Source organism: Elephantulus edwardii, unplaced genomic scaffold, assembly GCF_000299155.1.
Source record: "Elephantulus edwardii isolate Elephantulus edwardi_28Jun2011 unplaced genomic scaffold, EleEdw1.0 scaffold00044, whole genome shotgun sequence".
Lineage (NCBI taxonomy): Eukaryota > Metazoa > Chordata > Mammalia > Macroscelidea > Macroscelididae > Elephantulus > Elephantulus edwardii.
The window spans coordinates 1,981,743-2,004,890 of record NW_006399794.1 but is presented as its reverse complement, the minus strand read 5'-3'; the positions used below and the strand labels follow the sequence as shown (position 1 = coordinate 2,004,890).

Sequence of the window (23,148 nt, the reverse complement as noted above, 5' to 3'; positions counted from 1 at the left end):
GGTATAGGAAGGTTAAATAACTTGTCTGAAGTCATACAGCTGAGGAGTGGTAGGGTGGGCATTCAAACCCTGCCTACTGCTCTTATATCATGTAAGACTATGAGTGAGACGCCAGGATACCCACTTGTGGCGAAATCCACTGATGCAACAAAAGGTACAGTTTCCCACTGAAACAGTGTACGTGAGAGCTCCCTTAAACTCCTCCCAGCCACTCGTGGGCTCCCAATCAGCTCTAGGGAACAGCTTATATCCCCCTGCTCCTCTGCCCCACCACTGTGAGCTCTGACTACCCCTTCACATCAGGAAAATGAAGGGAGGGAGTTGTCCCTCTCAGCTCGTGCTATTTGTCTTCAGGCCACACAAGGTCTATTCTTCTTATTAGGTTCCATCAAGTAGAGTATGAGTCACAGCAACTCTATAAACAATAGATTTGAACCCTGTCCTTTCTGTGCCAACCACACTCATGCTCACTGCTCCTGTTGAGGCTCTTCCTCTCCTTCACCATGCCTCCACCTTTCCAACCATGATGTCCTCCAAGGAACAGCCTTCCCTAGCAATATGCCCAAAGTATGAAGAAGAAGCCTCACCCTCCTGGCTTCCAAGGGGCGCTCTGGCTGCACTTTCTCCAAGGCATATCTGTTCTCTTGGCTGTCCATAGGATAGTCAGCACTCTCCTCCCAACACTACAGGCCCTACAGGTGCTGCCAACACTGGGCCAGACAACCTCTAGGTACCCACATCCTGGGCGCAGCCCTGGGGGTGTGGCCCATGCCAGGATACGCTGCAAATCCCGCACATGGCTCAAAAAGAGCAGCTACTGGTGATGGGAAGAGACCCAATTTCTTGCCAGGTTCCCAGGAACTGAATCCAGACCTGGATCCCAAAAGAAGATGCTGAGCCTCTGAGAAGAACAAAGCTGGTTTCATTCCTTGCAAATCTCTGCCCTCTTGAGAGGTGTTTATTCATGTCTAGCTCCTTCAAGAGGTGGAAAGTTTGGGGGAGGTCCTTGATGCATTGATCTCAGCCCCATGGCTTAAGGCTCATTATCAGACTTGGGCAGAAGAGCAGGGGAGAGTGGAGATGTCCTCAGCACCCCAGCTGAGGTTGCACCTCTATGTCTGCACAATTGTGGGGGCAGAGCCTGGTCACTGACCATTAGTCTCCCTCCATGAGGCTCCTCACAGCAGCCCGAGCTGTTTTCCAAAATCACAAAGCTGATTGTGCACATCCCCAATGGTACGTGTTTGGAAAACCATTCCAGCAGCTATGCTTTCTAGAAAGACAAACGACAAACGCTGGACTATTTCAACCAACACATAATAGGAGGAGACAGGCTGCTTCCCAGGCCCTGGGAATGGTCGGACTGCATGTGTGCTATTAACATAATAAAGTAATGTGACAAGAGAGGAGTGATGAAAAAACTGGTGTATTCCCCACAGTGACAAGGAGTGGGGAGGGGGCTGAGGTCTGTCCTTGGGAAGCCCTTGGTTATGACTGCACCAGGCAGCAGCCCGCAACCATATCTGCCTCCCTTTGCTTGAATGCTCACCTTTAGACCACCTCTGGCTCCCCCAGCAAAGGGAAGTCTTAGATGGGCATCTCAACACTCCTGTCATACGAAAGAGATGCCCTTACCTCTGCAAATTAATAAACGTGCTTTTTTACTAATGTATAATCAACACAGGAGGGAAGATCCTGGATGAGATGGATTGACACAGTGACTGTGGCAATGGGCTCAGGTGTGTTTAGACGGTGAGGCTGACTCAGGATAGGGCAAGTTTCAGAGCCATTGTTCATAGGTCATTCTGAGTCGTAGTCAACTTTATGGCACATAACAATAACCATTACTAATTTACTAATGTGTAATTAGAGTGAGATCAGAGTTTAGTTGGCAATTGAGCTGGGTCCAGTTTCTGAATCGGCAGGCCCCTGGGATCCTGGGCTCTGGCAGATGCTCCGAGGCTGTGAGACTCTCACCATGAGGACATTCTATCCTGCACTTGCCTCTGACTTTCCTCACCTACGTTGGATCAGATTCTAAACCACATAGCACACAAAACTTCTGTCAATTATCAGCCTGCTTTCCAAGCTCACTTCTAGACCTCCCTCTGTATGAACTTCAAAGACTCAGAATCTTGTCCAAGAGAGAACGAACCGTTCCTCCTAAAACTGCTATTGTGAGATGCCATTGAGTCAACGCTGATTCATAGTGACCGTATGAACAACAGTTATGAACCATGCCCTCTCCTGTGCCATCCTTACCATCTCTGACATGCTTGAGCCCATTGTTACAGTCGCTGTGTCAAGCCATCTTGTTGAAGGTCTTTCTCTTTCTCTGACCTTTCACCTAGAACTGTTATTGTTGTTATGTGCTGTCAAGTCATTTGCAACTCCTAGCGACCCTAGCAGCCCTAAGCCCTGCTCTATCCTCTGCCAATCTCACTGTCTTCAACAAACCCACCCAGATTACCCCGTCACTGAATCAATCCACCTCAAAGAGGATCTTCCCCTCCTGCGCTGTCCCTCCACCCTACCAAGCATGATGTCCCTCTCCAAGGACTGGACCCTCCTTGCAACATGTCCAAAGTATGTCAGACGAAGCTTCAGAATCCTTGCCTCCAAGGACCAGCCTGGTTTAACCCTCTCTAGGAGGAACCTGTTTATTTTCTTAGCAGTCCATGATATAAGCAATACTCTTCTCTAGCACCACAGCTCAAAGACATCAATTCTCCTTCTATCCTCCCCAGTCATTGTCCAGCTCTCTGATGCATAGCAAGTGATTGCAAAGACCATGGCCTGTATCAGGAGCACCTTAGTCTCCAGAGTGACATCATTGCTGTTCAGTACTTTGAAGAGGTCCTTAAAAGCAGACTTTCCCATTGCAGTTTTTTTTTTTTAATTTTATTGCTGACTTCTAGTTTCCTAAACTATGAGAGAATACATGTCTGTTTGTGTAAGGCATCCATTTGTGAAATCTCTGTTTTAGTGGCAGATAACTGTGACCTCTCCTCTGCCACTGGTCCCTTATTTATTTTTTTATTTAAGGTCCAGTTCACTTGCCTCCGCTTGGATGAAGCTTTCCTGATGAGCACTTCTCTCTGTGCTGCTCCCCAGCCCTTAGTATCCACCATGGAGAGCTCTGTGTGTTGAGAGGAATACATTTGTGCCCCCCACACCTTGTCTGACCAAGCCTCAAAGTTCCTGAGACCTGAACTTCAGTTACCAGCCTCTTTCCCACCCAGAGGAGGAAGAGGAGGCAGGAAGAGCAGTGTTCCTCCAACCCAGTCATCCCATTCCTACCCCTGAAGGGTTTCAGGGTGGTCACAACTTTGCATATACCCCCTTGGGAAAAATCCACACACAGGCCTTAATGAAATGGCCTTTCTTTCAAACAAAACTATTACTTTGAATATGCCTAGTCACATTCATTATTTACTGGCCCCTGGTTAAGCCTAGTATTGACCACATGATAAATTGTATGATTCCTTCATTCATTCAAGGCAAAAGGTAAGGGGTGAGGTTAGTAAGAGGGTAGGTTTTAGGTTCCCTCTGCTTGAACTTTCCAGTAATTGCAACAAGCTGGCTAGGTCCTGAGAGTTTCCTTACTGCTCAGTTGCATTTGTTTTGGTTAAATACAGGACACTCCCTCTGACACTGGGGATGGATGGCGTTTCTCCATGTTTACTTAATTGGTTTCTTGTTTACTCTTTACATATGAGTCAGAGAGCTGACTCAGTCTCATCCAGTGCCTTAGAATTGTTTTCCCTCTGCCTTGGGAAGAGAGCAATACATGTCTCATGTCCCTGTATACCCTTTGCTCTTGGAGATAGTGCTCATAAAAGATCTAGTTACTCCAAGCAGATTCACGAGGAGATTTTGTCCCAGACACACACTCCAGAGAACTTTGAAGCAAAGACAAAAATCACCTTCTCTTTGGCACAAACGGTTTGTCCTTGTCTCCTAAATGAAAAGCAGTTGGAACCTACCCAGAAGCATTAAAAAAAAAAAAAAAAAAAAAGGCCTGGCTATTTACTTCTGTAAAGAGTAAACCTGAAACCAGGCCAAACCCACTGCTGTTGCTGTTAATTCTAACTCATGTTGCTATTGTTACGTGTCACACAGCTGACTAGAGCTCACTGTGAACCTGTGGACGACAGATCTGAACTCGCCCTCTCCGGCAGCATCCTCATGACCTCAGCTATGCTCGAGTCCAAGGCTGCAGTCGGTGGGTCAAACCGTCGTGTTGAGTCTGCCTCTCTCTGACCCTCCATTTTTCCCAGCCTGACGTCTTTTTTTCCACGAGTTGGCCCTTCCTGACCACATGCCCTAAGTACGTGTGATGCAGTTATGGCAACCCTATTAAAAAGGAGTGGAAGAGCCTGTAGGGACTCCACAGCTGTAATCTTTAATGAGGCAAACTACTACATTTTTCTCCTTTGTAGCAGCTGGTGAGTTCAAACTGCTAACCTTTTGGCTTATAGCCAACTGCTTAACCACTGTGCCACCAGAGCTCCCGAGAAAATCCCATGGAGCAGTACTACTAATCCGTAACACAGGCATTGCCAGCAGTACAGTCAACTCAGTGGCTTCCAGTCCGGGGTTACTTTTGTCCATTCCAATGGCCTGGAGTTGTGCAGATGTAGTGAAGACGAGGAAACCTTCCCTGCACAAGAACAAGGCTCTGGAGCTGTGGGAGAGGAACCTTCCTGATATGGCAAATCTCCAATGGACGTCATGCCCTGCTATGGAGCTGGCAAAATAGGCCTCAGAGGAAGACTCTTCAGGAGACAGGTCAGGATGCCAGGCTGCAAAGACCTGGGTCCTCACTTTCGAGACGGGCACGTGATGGAAACCTGCACAGGATTCCCACCTGGGCTTTCTCATCATTGTCAAACTGTAGATGCAGGAGACTCCCCGAGGCCACTTGGCCTCTTCTATACCAGCCGTGGACCTCAGCTGCACCACAATGCTGGAGATCAGGATTTTTTCACACTTCCGTTTCCTAGGAATGACTCTTCATCATCCTTGGAACTTGAAGTGACTGGAGCCTGGAATTCTTCAGGGAAACGGGAGTCTACAATGGTGAAGATTTTACTCTGACCACAGAAGCCCTTTAAATACCCTCCCCTTTCCCTTTGAGGCTGTATCTGCACAAGAAGGAGTAGGAGGCTCCAGTGCAGCCACTGGCCATGGACCTTTTTCAGAACATTGTGTGTGTGTGTGCAGAATTAGCCAGCTGGACTCAGATTTAGATTATTCCAATTTTGTTGACAACATCGAAAGTATCATAGTCAGGAACAAGTTGAACATAAGCCTTCTTCTCTCCATCAGGCCTAATCAAAGTGTTGACCTTGGCCATATCAACGTCATAGAGCTTCTTTACATCTTGTTTAATTTGGTGATTGTTGGCCTTGACATCCGCAATGAACACAAGTGTGTTGTTATCTTCTTCATGGCTGACTCAGTGGTCAGGGGAAATTTGATGATGGCATAGTGGTCAAGCTTGTTTCTTCTGGGGGCGCTCTTCTGGGGGTACTTGGACTTCCTTCAGAGTCTCAGCATCTTAGGCCATAGGAAGGTGAGTGATGTGCAGTTCTTCTTCTTCTTTTTTGTTGTTTTATTTGTTGGTTTTTTGGGGTTTTTTTGGCTGTGGATGCCCTTCAGGACTGCCTTCTTGGCCTTTAACACCTTTGTTTGGCTTCAGTTTTAGGAAGGGCAGGACTTCCTTCTTAGCTTTTGGTGCCATCTTCTTAGAAAGGAAAACAGAGCATCTTAACCTACTTTTGGGGTATGTGCTGTCAACTCCTACAATCAGGTGAAACCCATGGATCCCTTCTTACAACAATGCCTATAGAGGCAGAAAGGAAAACCCACCAGACTACAAAGGAAAACAATTGCACTGAAATACAATTGTCAAAATATTTTGATATCTATATTACAGGCTTTTTTACTTACATGCTGAATAGTGAGAACCAGTGGTGAGTCTGCTAACCGAGTTTTCAGGTGTTGATGAGCACTATTATTTTGAGATCTATACAATAACAGTAAGGAAACACAGAGACCCGGCCTCCAAATGTCAAGTTTATGGATAACTCTCACTTGCCCTTTGATGTCATGTAATTTGCTCTCTGTTTGAAATAGCTGAAGCCCTGGCCACAGGGCATTGGTGTTGGACTGGTAGTGTGAATCCACCAGCAGCTCCAAGAGGTGAAGATAGGCGGTCACTTCCTGTAAATACCACAATCTCAGCATCTGGAGTGAGGGTCACTGTGAGATGGAACTGACTCCACATCAATGTACTGGGCTTTTTGTTTGTTTGGTGGCAAAGTGCGTGACACATCAGGCTGCTAAATGAAGTCAACAGTCTGAATCTACAGTTGCTTCAGTGGAGGGAGAAGAGATGGGCTGTCTCCTCTCACAAACATGCACAGCCCTGTAAGCCCTCCTGCAAGGTCACTGAAATGAAATCAACTTGAGGGCAGGGGATTGGTAGTCTTTTTTTTTCTTTAACCAGTTGAACCAGTTTCTACTAGCAACAAACACCCCATCACGATCACATTCACTAGCTGTATGTGACACTTTTATATGATTGAAAAGGCTTCAAGCTTTTTCTTGCACGAAAGCAAGGCTAAACAAGAACCTATATGCCTCCAAAGGGCAGCATTGGCCCAAAAAGAAGACTCAGACAGCAGGAAAGGGAAGCATAGACAGATTAATGGAAATGTGTCACTGGAAGGAAGTGGACAGATTGTGGTCAGATTGTGGGTATTGTAATTAGTGGAGTGGAAAGTCAATTTGCTTTGTATAAGAATATTAAGTCAAGTCAACGCTGTTGCATCAGAACCAAGTCCTGACTGGATTCAAACAGCCAGAGAGGTGTGGCCTTTTGGCTAGCACCACAGCTCCCTATGACTAAGCCAGAAGACCCTATACATAAGTTTTGAGTTATTGACTAATTTTACTTAAAAACTCAATTAGGAATGGATCTCGTTCATAACCTGGGACCTGCCTGCATTATAAATAGTTGAGATTGCCACTGGAAACAACGGTACTCCTAAGAATACTGCCTGGAGCTATGTGGCACAAAGGGTGTTACACTGTTAACCGAGGCCAGTCTCTGATTATTTGAATCTACCAGCCACACCTTGAGAAAAAGATGAGCAACCTCGTTCGTCTATCTGACAGCTCGGAAGGCCAGTGGAGGGTCAGCCATGTGCATTCACACTGAACAGCAATGAGTTTGGGTTTGAAGACTGCTGTGGATGGTTGCCAATATTCAAGACTGAAGAAGTAATTCAAGATTTGTGCAAATAATACTGCATAACACCACTGTTCTAAAGCAGGTCTGATATACGGAGGGTTGGGAGGAGAATAGGATAAGAGTGGATAGATAATGATCACTGCACTGGAACAGATGAAGGAAAGAACTGTTTAAAAGGAATATATGCTTGGGCATCGTATGTACAACAACAGCCCAGAATAACAGGTACAACATTGCAAAGAGGCCTGGAGGGAGGGGGAGAGGTAGGTAATTGTGCTACAGTGAATGAACTTTTTTTTAAAAAGTGAAGTGGGGGAGGGGTAAAGGAAGGTTGTTGTTGTTATGTGCCGTCGAGTCGCTTGCAACTCATAGCGACCCTATGTACAACAGCTCTAAACTCTGCTCTATCCTGTGCCAATCGCACTGTCTCTGACACTCCCATCCCAATTACGCCAATCACCAAATCAATCCACCTCCCAGAGGGCCTTCCCCTCCTGCGCCAAGAGGGGGTAAAATGGGCAACAATGAATGCATGAAAATCTACCTTCTGTGATTCTTAAAATAACAATTAGAATAAAATTTTCCTTTTAAAATAAAGATTTGTGAAAATAACAACGCATTTTTTCCCCATGAAGTCTACCCAGATAGAGAAAGCGGCTCTGATCTCTATCCATGGGTAAGAACCATTGCTTCAGGTATCCAATCAATCACCCTCTTCTAAAAATACCTCATGAAGAATTTTTTTAGGGTTTCTGTCAAACCCAAACAAATAGACATAAAAAGAGGAAGAAAATAAAGATCAACACAAAACAAAACCAAAGTTGTTTTCCTCTGTGGAACTAACCTAGGCCAGTGCCAGGGCTCTGGGCAGGGGAGCCAGCCGGGCTTCATCCAGAGCCTCTAATACGCTCCCAGCCCCTCAGCCCGGCCCCTTTCTGCCCTTAGCAATTATTCACCCCTCTCCCATTCCAACACTTTACACAAAATTCTACCACAGTGAGGATTCAAAAAAGAGGCTTCTGGTATTTTAACATTTTTCATTAATGAGCCTGGAAAAAGCCTTAATATGTTTCAGCCATGGAAAAAATACAGGGGTGAACCGCAACTGGCTTGTAAGAGTCCGCATCTCATTTTGCTTCACCTTTATGGGATGGCAGGGAACATGGAAATTTTCAGTAATAAGGGATGGTGGGCTGGGCAGCCCCAGGCTTCCTGCCACAGACACCCTGGAGCCACTCATCCCTGTGGGCTCTGTGTCCAAGGACCCCATGGAACACAATCACTTCACAGGCCTGCTCCAGCTTGCCTACTCAGAGACCCAGGCAAAGGCTACAGAGAGCACCCACTCCCTCCACGGAGAGTGTCCCAAGGTGAGCCTTTTTCTCACTCCTTGCTACAAGCACTTAGGTGAATCATTTACCTTTGCTACACCTCAGTTTTCTTATCTGTAAAAGGGGAATGATAAAAACCCAAGCAATGGTGCTGCTATGAAGCCTAAAGGTGATATGTATGCCCATTAGCAGGTTCCAAAAACTAATGAACTCTCCCTTGGTCATTTTCATTGTTGTCCAGTCAGAATCGACCCATAGCCAACCCACCAGCAGACTTTCCAAGACTGTAAATTGTATCAGAAGAGACTGCCCATCTTTCTTCCTTGGAGCACCTAAGGATTCGAACTATCTGCCTTTGGGTGGGCAACACAACTCCTTACCCACTAGGCCACCAGAGATCCCTCTTCTCAAGCTTCAAAGAACTATATGTGACTCCTTGCAAAGCAGGGTAGTAGAGTAGGAACTGACACATTGGTGGGTGGTAGACTTGTTCCCACGTCTCAACTCTCCTCTGCACAGCTGTGTGACCATGGTAAATCACTTACCCTCTTTAAACTTCCTTATTAATGCTTTCCAAACCTGCAGGATATATAGACCCTCACCTGCATTTTCCTCCCCTGGGGTTTACTTGGATATTGTTTTCCTACTGGCAGTCATCAGGAGGGGACCTATATAACTGTGTGAAATGGGAGAAATGAACGTGTGCCACAAATTACTGTTTTTACAGGGTTTTTAACACATCTTGGAGTATGAGTTTACAAAACTTTTGTCTCTTTGGGCTTTTATCTTCCCACTGGGAGATGAGCATGGTAAGTATTTGTTTGGGTTTCTGTGCATTACCTGGAAGCTGACTTTCTTGAAAGGATTTCATCTTTATGAGATCACCCCATTTTTAGGTACCTTAAATTGTATACTAGGAGGCAGTCATCAGAATAGAACAAGGAAACACTACATGGTTCAAAATTAGGAAGGGTGTACAACAGGTATGTGTCCTATCTCCATACCTTTTCAATCTATATGCAGAACAGATTATCCAGGAGGCTGGGTTCTAGGAGGAGAAGTGTGGCATCAGGAATGGAAGAAGGCTCATCATCAACCTGCATTATGCAGAGGACACAACTCTGATTGCTGAAACTGAGGAGGAACTGACGCTTGCTGCAGAAGGTCAAGGACTGCAGCCTTCAATATGGATTGAAGCTCAACATCAAGAAAACAAAGATTCTCATCACTGGGCCAATTGGCAGCATCATGATAGATGGTGAAGAGATTGAGATTATTAAGAGCTTTAGTTTGCTTGGCTCCACAATACTCTTGTTACCAGCAGCCAGGAAATCAAGAAACAAATTGCATTGGAAAAGTCTACTGTCAGGGATCTTGTTAGAGTACAGAAGAGAAATGACATCAGTCTGAAGACTAAGGTACACCTGATCCAGGCCATAGTCTTTGCAATTACTTGCTATGCGTCAGAAAGCTGGACATTGACTAGGGATGATAGAAAGAGGATTGATGCCTTTGAGCTGTGGTGCTAGAGAAGAGTACTGAATACACCATGGACTGCTAGGAGAATAAACAGGTTTGTCCTAGAGAAGGAGCAACCAGGCTGTTCCTTGGAGGCAAGGATTATGAGGCTTCATCTGACATATTTTGGGCATGTTTCAAGGAGGGACCAGTCCTTGGAGAGGGACATCATGCTTCAAGGGTGGAGGGACAGCACAAGAGAGGAAGATCTTCAGTGAGATGGACTGAGTCAGTGACTGGGGTAAGGTGGGTAGGTGTGTCAGATACAGTAAAGTTGGTACAGGATAGAGCAGTTTTCAGGCTATTGTACACAGTGTTGCTAAGAGATGCAAGCAACTTCATGACACGTAACAACAACAAAAACAAACTGTATACACTTGTCAAGGGATCCGCCAGCTGCTCTGTGAGAGAAAGATGGACATTCTGCTCCCTAGTGATTTACAGCCTTTGAAAACCCACTGGAGTGTCAGCTAGGAGTCAGTTCCAACTCAGTAACAATGAGTTGGGGTTTTGGTGGGCTTCCTCCCCCTCTCAGGGGTTCTAGAAGACAGTGCAGAACCCATAAGGGCATATATGTATCCTATAATATTAATCAAAATCCATATTTTCTGTCTAAATTATTCAACTGTCCTTTGATTTAGCAGGTCTTCAATTAAGAAAAATGTGTGTTATATTAAAACAAAAAATCAAAGCAGGAGATAACTAGGTCATAAAACAGTTCAAAAGTCTAGTACTCTCTGCTTTAGGTACATTTGGTAAAGAATTAAGAAGCTTATAATGCAATGGCCCTAAACAGTTCCTGGTCCATAGCAGGTGCTGAGTGAACACTGTCTTTCCTTTTCCTCATTCCCCAAATCCCAGGAAAGCTGCTAAGGAAGAGAGCAGCTCTGCCCAGGGCCTTTCCGCTATGGGATGCAGGGAGTCTGGGAGGGTGGCCTAGTCTGCAGAGAGTTTAGCTGCTAATCCAAATGCCATTCAAACGCACTGGCAGCTCTGAAATAAAGATGAGCAATCTCCTCCCTTGTGATTTACAGCCTCTGAAAACTCGTTGGCGGGTCAGTTACGAGTCAGCCCCCACTTGACAGCAATGAGCTGAGTTTACGTGATTCGTGTTCCCTCTGGTTGCTGCAGACATCTAGGGGGAAACGGACCCTGGAAGCAGTGAGAAAGCAGAAGAATGCCAGAGTGGGCAAACCTGTACATGGTGGGCTGCTTCTCTGTCCTGGCAGCCTGCCGCTGCCTGACTTCAGCCCCTGAAGACTCACTGGCCCCAGGAGCAGGCCCTCCTCCATTTACAAGCCCCAGATGCCTTTTCATTCTGACCACTACTCAGGAGACAGTGGGCTCGATGCCATTCGTGTCTGCATCCTCTTCTGGAGCCCTCAGTGATGAGAATATGGAAAATGCAGGCTGTTTTCCCTGCGGCTGTATTTTCCACATTGCATTAAATGCCTGTGGCCAACCTCTTCAGACATGGTGCATGCCACTCACTTAACATAACTAGTTTAGACTAGTTTAGAAGATTCCCTTCAACGGAGGCACATCTTGTATAAGGTTCCCCTTCAACGGAGGCACGTCTTGTACCGGATCAGTGATCACTGCCAATGACAGTGGGTGTGACATTCCTCTGTTTCTAACCACCTTCCTCTGATCTGCCCTCCTGGTGACCTCAAGGGGCTCTGTCATTTTCAGGACAGGGAGAGTCCAGTGCTTGGGTCCGCAGAGCTGTCCTTTTGTGATTTGGGGGTTTTACTTGAGTTAACAGCTGAGTGTTTCATCTCTGCACTGTCAGGGCGCCTACGAGTTGTTCTGTAGTCCCAGTGGAGCCTCTTCTTACAATTCTGTGACTCCATAAAGCACTGCTTCACTTTCTCCCCAGCACAAAGCCTGACATCATATACAACAGGGTGTTTCTCCATCTGTCTGGTCTAGCACCTTAGCCACTATCACATTTCAGGAATTTTCTCAACTATCATTTAAAGAGATAGCAACCTTACAACAAAAGAAACACTTTTGTTGTTTTTATCCCACTCATATTCAGTAATTACTGCTTCCCAGCCTCCACTGGTTCATGAAACTAGCTAAGGAAGAAGAAATTACATTTATTGAGCTTCTAGTCAGTGTGAGGTACTTGATATACATTGTTTCTCATTCAGACACTTTAGAAGTAAGAGACAGCATATGTTAAGGCCTGGAACTTAACAGACTATCCTGGTAATCAAGAAATCTTCCCTCTACTGGGCAGAAACCAGTGCTCAGGGCAGTGAAAGATGATGCCAATGAGCAGGGATCCACCCTGTACCAGTTCTGACACCAGTGCTCTTCTCACTGCACTCTGCTTCCGAGGACAGTTAAGAAGGAAGACGGGAGAAGAGCTGATGGCTTTGACCTGTGGTGCTGGCGAAGAGCAATGAAGATGCCACGGACTGGCAAAAGATCAAACACGTCTGTCTTGAAGGAAGGGCAACCAGGGTATTCCTTGGAGGTGAGGACAGTGAAATTTTGTCTCACATAATTAGGGCATGCCGTCAGGACGCACCAATCATGCTGGGAAAAGACTTCACGCTGGGAGAGGTCATCAAAAGAAAAGAGGACCCTCACAGAGATGGATTTACACAGTGGCTACAACAATAGGCTTGAGATTGTGAGGTTGGGACAGGACAGAGCAAGGTTTTGAGCTGTTGCTCACAGTCTTGCTTTGAATTGTAGTTAACTCAATGCTATCTAAGAATATACTCCCCACAAAGTGTAGGGTGGCAATAACAAAAGGCTGATTGACAGTTCAAATCTGCCCCAAAGACTCCTTGGAAATGACCTGGTGATCTGCTTCTGAAAGCCCGAAACCCCTATGGAATCAACTCTTGGCAGCCGCAATTAACAACACTATTCTGCTACCAGGTACCCAGACATTCTGTTTATTCTTCCTCTTCCAAGAGGTGGAGGTGAAAAATGAAGCTGACAGCAGGTCTAGACAGAGCGATGAGATCTGGGCAAATGTTTAGATGACTCAGTCCCCATCCATCACTTCTCCTACTGGGATGCAATCAGGGAAGAGTTTCCTGGCTAACTTAGAAGGCCAGCTCATTTATTAGTCTTGGTGTATAGACATCATTGTGCATTACATGGGAGATAAGAAAGAGCATTAATACATCTCTCTACACTTCTCCACCCCAGTGGAGTCTCTGGGTAGAGAAAGCAGTTAAGTGCTCAACTATTAACCAAGAGCTTGGTGTTTTAAAGTCACGCAGCGATGCCTTAGAAGACAGACCTGGTGTTACGTTGAGAGAGCTATTACATACACATGAGGTCACTATGAATTAGACTCAGTGGCAACTAGTTTGGTTTGGTTCTGGTACCCATCACCATCCTAACCCAGTTCTCATCTCCCTTCTTTGCCTCTGGGAAGAAGGTGAGGACAGACATCTGCTGTCACTGTCCTTTGTCACTGTCAAGAACCCCTCCCTCCCACCTGTGGGAAATAAAAAGCCATCCAATCCCATCCTCAGAGCCCAAGCTCCCCATTGGATGCACAGTAGTCTAAGGGGCCCCTGACGCCTCTAGGAATTCTTTCAGGAGACCAAGGTGCATGGAGTATGGCCAACCTTTTAAAGGAAAGTGTAAAAGACGTAGATTGAAGATGAGTCAAGAAAAATCACGTTTGGATCCTAGAGACAACATTTCTAAGTTGCTGTGTGGGCCTTCATACACTCTGGCCTGGGAGAATTTTCCGGATGCTGGAGAGGCCAGTGCCATGCTGGGAGAGCTTCCTGTCAGGGAGTACCTCAGACACCTCCCAAAGTCCACTGCTGTCACATTGCAGGAGAAGCCATGGGAACCAACGCTGAGAAAGGCCTGCCTCGCTTATGGGCAGCAGAAACCAGAAACTTCTAGGCAGCTTTTCAGTTCAGATTGGGCCCTTGACTTCCCTGGTGCCTAAAGTCATGAAACCCAAGAGGCAGAAGAGTCATGAAACCCAAGAGGCAGAAGAAACAGGCTCCTTTAAGAACATGAGTTCTGCAATTACTAAGTTCTGAGTTCTTTTTTTCTTGTTTTCTTTTTCCTACTGACTCAGCCACCCGCTAAGCCTGTTGTGTAACTTCTCTGTGCTTCAGCTACTTTCTCTACGCTGTTGTTTTTTGTTGATGTCAAACTGAGTTTGACTCCTGATCAAGCCATGTGTGCAGAGCACAACAGCTTCAAAGAGTTTTCAAGGTTGGGACCTTTCAAAAGCAGATCACCAGGTCTTATTTCTGAGGCACCTCTAGATGGGTTTGATCTAACAACCTCTAGCCCAGTGCTTAACCTACTGCACCACACAGGGACTCCTACTTCATCTACAAACTAGAATAAGCAGGGGCAGCGGCTTTGTGTGGTTTTCATGAGGATTGTGAGGGGACGCTGGCCAGGACTAAGCACAAGGCAGCACAGTGGCTCAGAGATGGCAGCTCTATGTATCATCTTCCTCAAAGCAATCATTGTCACTGCAGTTACTGATTATTAACGAGCACTCAGTCACATCCCAGTACAGATTCTGAACCACCATCAGCATTCACCTGGAGAAGACAAGAGCTCAGGTGTCAAGGAGTTACTGAGTTCAGACTATCTTGTTGCTGAATGTGTGAAACAGGTGGATTTGGAAAGCTAATTGGCTTCATCCAGTCACTTTCTGACTCACAGGAACTAAACAGGGGAATATTAGGAAGGACTGTGTGGCTCTTCATGTAATTTAAAAACAAAGGATTTAGGAGCTTTAGGGGGGTTTCAGAATGAGGACAATGGGTCAGGAATGGCAAGGGTCACAGATCTTTGTGACACAAATGTCCCCAGTAAAAGCTGTCTGTGGAACAATTCCAGGAACTCTGAGAGTCACTGTTAGGTGCCATCGAAATTCATCCAACTCATAGCAACCCTAAGTCCAACAGTTCAAAGCCTTGTCCAATCCTGCGCCCACCTCACAACCTCTCTGTTCTTAAGACCACTGTTGCGTCACTGTGTCAGTTCAACTCCTTGAGGGTCTTTCTCTTCTTCTCCGACCTTCCCAAGCACACTGTCCTTGTCCTAAGGCTGGCCCCTGTAACACCATCACCAACTACATTTCTTCCAAGATAGATTTGTTTGCTCTTTTGGCAGGCCGTGGTATATTCACTGCTCTTCGCCAACACCACACACACAAAAAAACCAACCCAAAAAATCAAAGCAGTGGACAAAAACACACCTGCGTGGAGGAGCTGTTCGGTCCCTGACATGCTCAGGCTGCTCAGAAACCAAATAAATCAACTTGTTCTTATGCCGTCAGCCTAATGAGATTTCAAGTTCAATCACTGTCATTTATTCTGGCTACTGGCACCAAGCAACATGTAAAGAGCTCCATTTCAAAGTAAAAGTTTCCAGCTTTCAAGCCCTAGAGTCATTTTTTTCGGTGCCCCCCCCCACCCACTTTCTTTTTTAACAGAGCACAGGTTTTGCCAACCAAAAGTAACTCAAGCCATGTGCTTGAACAGATTAAGCAAAGCCCTGCCCCCCACCAATGTCTCTGCTGTCCAAACCGCCCGCTCCTGGCTCTTTTCTGAAGACTGAGTGGAGCCTCAATATAATACACAGTGTAGGGAACCTTTAACTATTTCAGATGCAGGTTATCTTCCTAACTCGGTGTGTGTGTATCAAACTCCTTTAGCCTGGCATTTAGAGCCCTTCCTAGCGTCACCTGCTGCCCCCTTCCAAGTTCTCCTCAGACACATTAATTCCGCACACCTCCTTGCTTTTGGACAAGGACTGCTTCTGCAAGGAATGCCCTTCCTCCCCACAGCTGAGAATTCCTTTTCTTGTTATTAAGTGCCAGAGAGCCTATAATGACTCACAGCAACCCTAGAAACAATAAGGTAAAATCTTGCCTGATCCTGGGCTATCCTGATAATTTATGTCATACTCAAGCTCAGTGTTAGAGTCACTGGGTTGATCCACCTCCTTGTGGGTCTTTCCTCTTTCATTAACCCTCTACTTAACCCAGCATGTCTTTTCCAAGGACTGACATCTCCTGACAACACGGCCAAAGTATGTGAGACAAAGTTTCCCCATCCTTGCTTCTAAGGAGCACCCTAGACATCCTTTCAAAATGCAGCTCAACGGCCCTTTCTCCCAGGAAGCCTGTCAAGAGTTGGGAAGGGTCGGATTTTCCTGTACTTGCAAGCTGAGAAGAGAGACTGCCAGCTCCATGGATACTGGAAGACATGACCCTCTGGGTTCAATAACTGTCATTACTCACAGTACAGAAGCTGTAGTTTTGATTTGTAGGAACTATCTTTTACATTTCTCTGTCTGGAACATAGTTAAGTGCTAAGTGAATGAGTAAACTAAATAATGCTGAGAATTTCAGTAGCTATGGACTGAGGACAAGAAAATAATAACTACAAAGCCTGGCATTTGTTGACAGCTTGTTCTTGTGCTCCAGTTTCTGTGCGATGTGCTTTGACTGGATTATTTTACTAAAGATCTTCCTCATCATTCTATATGGCAAGTGCTTTTAGTAATTCCATCTTACATAGGAGGATACTAAGACTTACAGCAGAAAAAGGACTTGCCCCAAAGTCACAAAGTTAATAAGCAACAGAGCTGTAATTTGAACGGCTTTGCCTGAGCTCCTTGCCACCCTACTGGTGTTCCCACTGGAGCATGTACAGATGTTCGTTTGGAGTGTTTATGGAGGTGAAGGAAGGGAGGAGAGGGGGAGGAAGCATGTGCCTTTTTGTATTTAGGGGGTGGAGGTGCGGCCTCGTCGCCTGTGACTCACAGCCCATCACGAGTCTCACATTATCACTGAGAGCTCACAGTTCTCCCTGTACCTTCACACCTTCCCTAATCTGCCTGCACTTGGCGGATGGAGTTGGTCTTTGGGACAGCCTGGAATGTGAAACTGATAAGCTAAATTTGAGGCCACTATATTTGCTGCAAGCAACCATGGTGGCACAGAGATTAAGCACTCAGAGCTTAAGCAAAAGTTCAGTGGTTTGAACGGATCAGTTGCTCCATGGGAGAAACATGTGGAGGTCTGCTTCTATAAAAATTACAACCTTGGAAAGCAATGCGACAGTTCAGGTCTGTCTTGTAGGGTCACTATGAGTCAAAATTGCCTCAGTGACAATGAAGGCTTTTTCTTTATACTTCTTTATACTTGCTACATCACACAATTCTCAGTCACTATTTCCAATCTTACTAATAATAAAAAATGTGAATGAAAAAAAAATTTTCAACCAAATACTTTAATGACTGTACCCAAGGGCCCTTTGGGGCTTGGCCATGGGACTGTACAAGTGTATCTGGCTTTGCACAACACTACTGCATCTCTTGTGGGATAACCATGCTCTTTCCTGTAGGAACCTGTATACACTCTGGGGCTCCAGGCTGCTTCCTGCTAGTACCTGGCCACTTCACCACAGCCCAGTCTATCCTCTCTGTCTGTATCCCTAACATCCAGCCCAGTCGTACTCAGAAACATAGATGTGCCAAGACAGGAACAACAGCAGTAGGTCAACCTGGAATCTACCAGCACCTTGCTTCACCAAAGCAACTGCTCAGGGAATGAGCTAGATCATGGGAGAGTGAAATTAGCCCAAAGCTACAAAGCTTTACAGAAAGTCATTGTCTTAAAGTCATTGGGAAAATCTGCTGTCAGAGACCTCTCCAGAGTACTGAAGAGCAACAATATCAGTCTGGAAATTAAGGTGCACCATAGTCTTTGCAATTCTTGCTATGCATCAGAAAGCTGGAAAATTACTAGGGACAACAGAAGGAGAATTGATGCTTTTGAGCTGTGGTTCTGGAAAGACTATTGAGTATACTGCAGACTGCTAGGAGAACAAATAGGTGAGAGGGTGAAACCTGGCTGCTCCTTGGAGGCAAGAATTCTGAAGCATCATTGGCATACTTTGGGAATGCTGCAAGTCCTTGGAGAGACATCATGTTTGGGAGGGTGTAGGGACAGTGCAAGAGAGGAAAACCCTGGATGAGATGGACTGATTCAGTGACTGAGGTAATGTGGTTAGGTGTACCAGAGAAAATGAGGTTTACTCAGGATAGAGCAAGGTTCAGAGCTGTTGAACATAGGGTCGCTATGAGGCACAAGCAACTCAATGGCATATAACAACATCAGCAACTTCTAAATTAAGCATATTCTAAATAGCCATTTGAGACCAAAAGGGTAGCATTTGCCAAAAAAACAAATCTCAGAAGGCATGAAAAAAAGCAAAAAAAAGAAAAAAGGTAAATGGATGCAAAAGAATCCATGGAGGAAGCCAAAACAGTGTTGGCATTGCAGTTAATGTTACAAAGCAAAATGTATAAACTTGAATGGGATAAAGACTTTGCTCTATAAATTTTCACTCAAACCACAAAGGAAAAACAACAAACTAGGAATGTTCTGATGGATAAACAAAGTGGCCCACTCTTTCATGTTTTACACGACTACAGGAACAGAAAGACAAGCACAAGATGTGCTAAGCTTTGTAGCCATACACCATGCAATTAGAGGATGTGTCCCTTCAAAATGGGGTCTTGGCTAATTGGGCCAGACTCTTCAGATCTGGGGACACAGGTGTAGAAATAAAGGTTTTCCATGGACACATAATGGTTTGTCTTCTCTCTAGCTTTCCACATGCTCCTTTTTTCCCATCCTCCTGCACAAAAGTAACCCAGCATGAGTCAGCCTGCCCACTGGCCTGTGAAGTGGAGCAGGCTGGGGATCCGCACAAAAGCTTCCCACAAAGGCGTCAGGCCACATCACCATCGCTGAGGCACTCGGGTGAAAGGACCAGCCGCAGCGTCCTTTACCCCTTTCACGTCTGAATGCAAAAACAGAACAATCCCTCGCACATAATGCACTAAAATTTCTAGACAGGCATATAGTGTTACTGTCTGAAACTTTTCCTGAGTCTTCTCAGATGACCATACATATTCATACGCATACCAGAGCTTAAAGAAAGAAAACAACAGGGTGCCTGGTGATTAGTTTTCATTGAATTCACCTGAGAATTGTAAATCCTGAAAACTGTAGCAACTGTAAATAGTATTTAAAGGTTCAGACAGCTTACAGTTTTGTTCTTGCGAATGGCAAGTCGCCTCTCCTCTGAAAGGGTCTGGGAAAGGCAGTACATTGCAGAGCCAACTGCAAAAATCATTAAATTATGAAACAATAGAATGGGACAGTGCTGGCTATATTCTACCCTTCATATTCCTTGGGAGGCAATTTGGTCTTTACAGCTTATCTCATTCAGAAATAAAAAGATTAACTGCATTGAGGAAAATCTGTTGTCAGAGACCATAGAGTAATAAGGAGCAAGGATGTCAGTCTGGAGACTATGGTGCACCTGATCTAAGCCACAATCTTCTAAAATACTTCCTATGCATCTCAAAGTTGGATAATGACTAAAGATGACAGAAGAATCAATATCTTCGGGTTGTGATGCTGGAGAAGAGTATTGAACATCTTAAGAATTGCCAAGAAAACAAGTCTTTCCATCCTAGAGAAAGTGAAACCATGGTACTCCTTGGAGGCAAGGATGGCGAAACTCTATCTCACACACTTTGGGCTTGCTATAAGAAAGGGTCAGTCCTTGGAGAAGGACATCATTTTTGGAAAAATGAAGGGTCAGCAATAAGAGAGGAAGACCCTGGATGAGATGGATTGCCACAGTGTCTGTCACAATGAGCTCAAGTGTGTCAGAAATGGTGAGGATGGCACAGCATAGGGCAAGGTTTAGAGCCACCGTTCACAGAGTTGCGACGAGTTGTACTACACTCGATGGCACCTGACAAAAACAACCTCATTAGGAGCTCTGTAAAGATGGCCCCAGCTCACTCAGAGTATTCAACAAGCAGCTTTATTTTCCTTCTATAAAACAGTACCCCTTCCAACTCTAGGGTGTTCTTCTATAAATCCCTTGAGAAGGAACATTGTGCATGAAGGTGGAGGGGCATCAAAAGAAAGGAAGACCTTCAACTAGATGGACAGATGCAGTGACTGTAGCAATGGGCTCCAGGATGTCAGAGATGATGAGGATGGCACATGGAAGGCCAGAGGTCAGGTCTGTCGTTCACAGGATCACTAAGAGTCAAACTCGACTGCACCTAAAACCAACAACCATTGTATAAAAACCATCTTGCCTTTGAGTCAAACAATAGGAAACTGAGTGACAGGAGTGACCACGTGGTTCAGAGAGAGAAGCCTGGTGTTGGGAGGACACCTACCTCCCTTTAGGTCACTGGAATCTATTTAGCAAGTTCTTGTGGACAACCTACCCAAGCAGGACTGGGATTACAAAGGTCATACATAGCAGAGGCTTTGGGAGATTTCATGGTCTGATTCGCCCCCTGAGTCCCCAGTCAATAAACCTGGTCATTCCCCCTTTTCCTTTCACATCTAAAATAGGTTACGCAAACAAGAAGTGACTTTCTCTGTTATCTCTGATGGGGTAGTGCATGGAGACACACTCCTATCAGACTTGTCAGGGATATAAGCATTGAGGAATCTTGATAGAAAGAAGGCATAAAAGGTGTTTAAGAGCCATTTCCTGCCCACAATTTGAAGAATGGATTCCCCTTGTCAGGCAAAACAGAGGTGTGTGTGCCTCTGGGCGTGAGGGCAGCAAGGGGTGAGGACTTACGTGGTTTCTCTTGTCTTCATCTACCATGGATGTAATCACAGTCTCTGAAAAGACTGTTTGTCCAGTCTGATTGTTGGTTACCTAGAGTAGAAAAGTCACAGAGAAGGTGAAATACCAGGAATTCTGGGCATTTTCCATACATGGTTTCATTTTCTGAAGCAAGAACGTTTGGTTCACTCCCACTTTCTTTCTAGTGGACCAGCAGCTGTCTGATGGATGGCTTCCCCTCAGTCTGGTGAGGAAAAGTATTCACAGAGTTACCTCACAGGCTTGCTATTCAGAGATGTGAAGGCCCATGCAGAGCACTCACCACAGTGCCCAACACCTAATAAACACTCCACAGCATTAGCTATTTTTGTCCTCCTTGGGGCTCATCACTTGAAACTCAATGTCAGTTTTCTTTTCAATGACTACAGGCCTGGGTGTCAGTCAGATCTCTTTCATGAGAAATAAGCAGGTCTTAGCTATAGCCTCTCCACTGTGGATGCTGGTGAACGTTTTTATGCAAGATGTATTCATTCTACCATTCCTGTCTGTCCCTTGTCTGTCCTGCCTCTGTCACCAGGTGCAGCACTTGGAAGGTTACCCTTCAAACCCTGCTCCATCAGAAGTCATCTCTAAATGACAGTAATGAAGAATAGATACGATGCTGTCCTGAGATGCTGGCTCAGGTGCTAATTACCTGGAACAAGTCATTTTTCTGAGTTACATTTTTTTTTCATTTTTTTATCATTTCTTTTTCTTCTTTTTTAGATCATCTTGAAAGCACTTGACAATTTTATTGTTACAAGAATCTGTAGCCAGAAAACAAAGTGGAAACTCTTAGGCTAATCTGTAGTTGTTGTTTAGTGTCATCGAGCCGAGTATGACCCATAGCAACCCTCTGAACAACAAATCTGAACCCTGTCCTATCCTGTGTCATGGATCAAGTTCTAGTTTTGAAGACATAAGGGCCAGTTCTTTGTCACCATGCTCTAATCTAAGGAATCCTTCTCCCCATAAACAGATGACATCTTTCTTCCACATGCCCTTTTTTTTTTTATAGGTTTGACATTTTATGTTTTAAAAGTTTTATGAGTGGGTCAAAGAGCTTTCCAGAGCCTTTCTATACATCATGCTTTCATGACTATTTCATTTTTTTCAAATTTTTTTCCAAAAAGTTCTGCCATAACTGAGCCCCTTTTCCATGAAGCATTGCACAGGACTGGTGCTGATGGAACTCATCTGAGAATGACCATATTATACTGTTAGCAGAGCTGTAGTGTAACAGAAAGGAGCCCTGCTGTCTCAATGGTTAAGCATTTGACTATTAATGAAGAGACCGACCGGTGGTTTGAACCACCCATCAGTTTTGTGGAATAAAGAGCCAGTCATCTATTTCCATCACGAATACAGTAAAAAAGCCGTGCAGAGCAGTTCACTTCTGCTGACTGGGGTCCCTAGGAAATGGAGTTGACGAGGGCCTGAAACCAACAAAAGCAGCACAGGAAATAATCAGAACAACTTTCCCTTGCCTATCCTTTTTACTTACAAAGAGCTTTCATAAGGCCATTGGATCCTCATAATTGTGTGTATAATGTAAAAGACTAAATATGTAACACTGAGTGAATTCTATTAAGGAATTAAGGATCTCTGGATAGTGCAAGGAGTCTAGTGGCCTTGTGCTAAGAAACTGCAAACAGCTCGTGCTCAATTATTAACTGAAAGGCGGTAATGAGAATCTGCCCAGTAGCACCACAGGAGAAAGGCCTGATGAGCTATTTCCATACAATGGCAGCCACTGAAGACTATAGGAGTCCGTTTCTACCATGAATCAGGCATGATTCATTGACAAGAAGCTCAGCTTTCTCTTTGGTTTAAATACCATGGCACATACATAGTTGCTGTTATGTACCATCAGGTTGGAACCAACTCATAGCTGACCCTCCAGCAGGTTTTCAGAGGCTGCACATCATATAGGAGGGGGCTGCTCATCTTTCTCCAAGGATCAGCTAGCGGGTGCAAACCTTTGAGGTGGCAAATTCTTACCACTCAGCCACCAGAGCTCCTTTTTGTATGATCTAGGGGGAAATTAATATCTCTATTTTATAAATACACTTACAGAGAGTGAGGAAACTTTTCCCCCAATCACCAATAACTTGGTGTAGCCAAGCCAAACTGACTGACACTCGATCCTCTATTAGTTCAAAGGCTGAAAGTCACATGGTGGGGAGACTGCCGATTTCTCTCCCCCAGAGCAACTGGTGTAGTTGAACTATCAGAGTGGAGGCTTTTGTTTAGCTATGAAATTCTTTATGAAATAGGTCACCAGAGCTCCCTCATCAATAACTGGTAGGGCTCAAATTCAGGTTTTCTGACATCTATAAGGTGCTGGAGAAGAGTA

The 23,148-nt window shown here is 45.1% G+C and overlaps 1 protein-coding gene across 2 annotated transcripts in view; it reads right to left on the bottom strand.

The window, feature by feature from the left end:
• Nucleotides 1-23,148, bottom strand: part of DKK3 (dickkopf WNT signaling pathway inhibitor 3) — a 54,040-nt gene that overhangs the window by 17,218 nt on the left and 13,674 nt on the right. The window contains exon 3 of one of the 2 annotated variants that reach the window (XM_006885408.1): nt 20,766-20,846. The exons of the other annotated variant lie outside the window; for it this stretch is intronic. Within the exon in view, the coding sequence (XP_006885470.1) occupies nt 20,766-20,846 (81 nt within the window). The remainder of the gene's footprint in view (nt 1-20,765; nt 20,847-23,148) is intronic. 2 annotated transcript variants of the gene reach the window in all.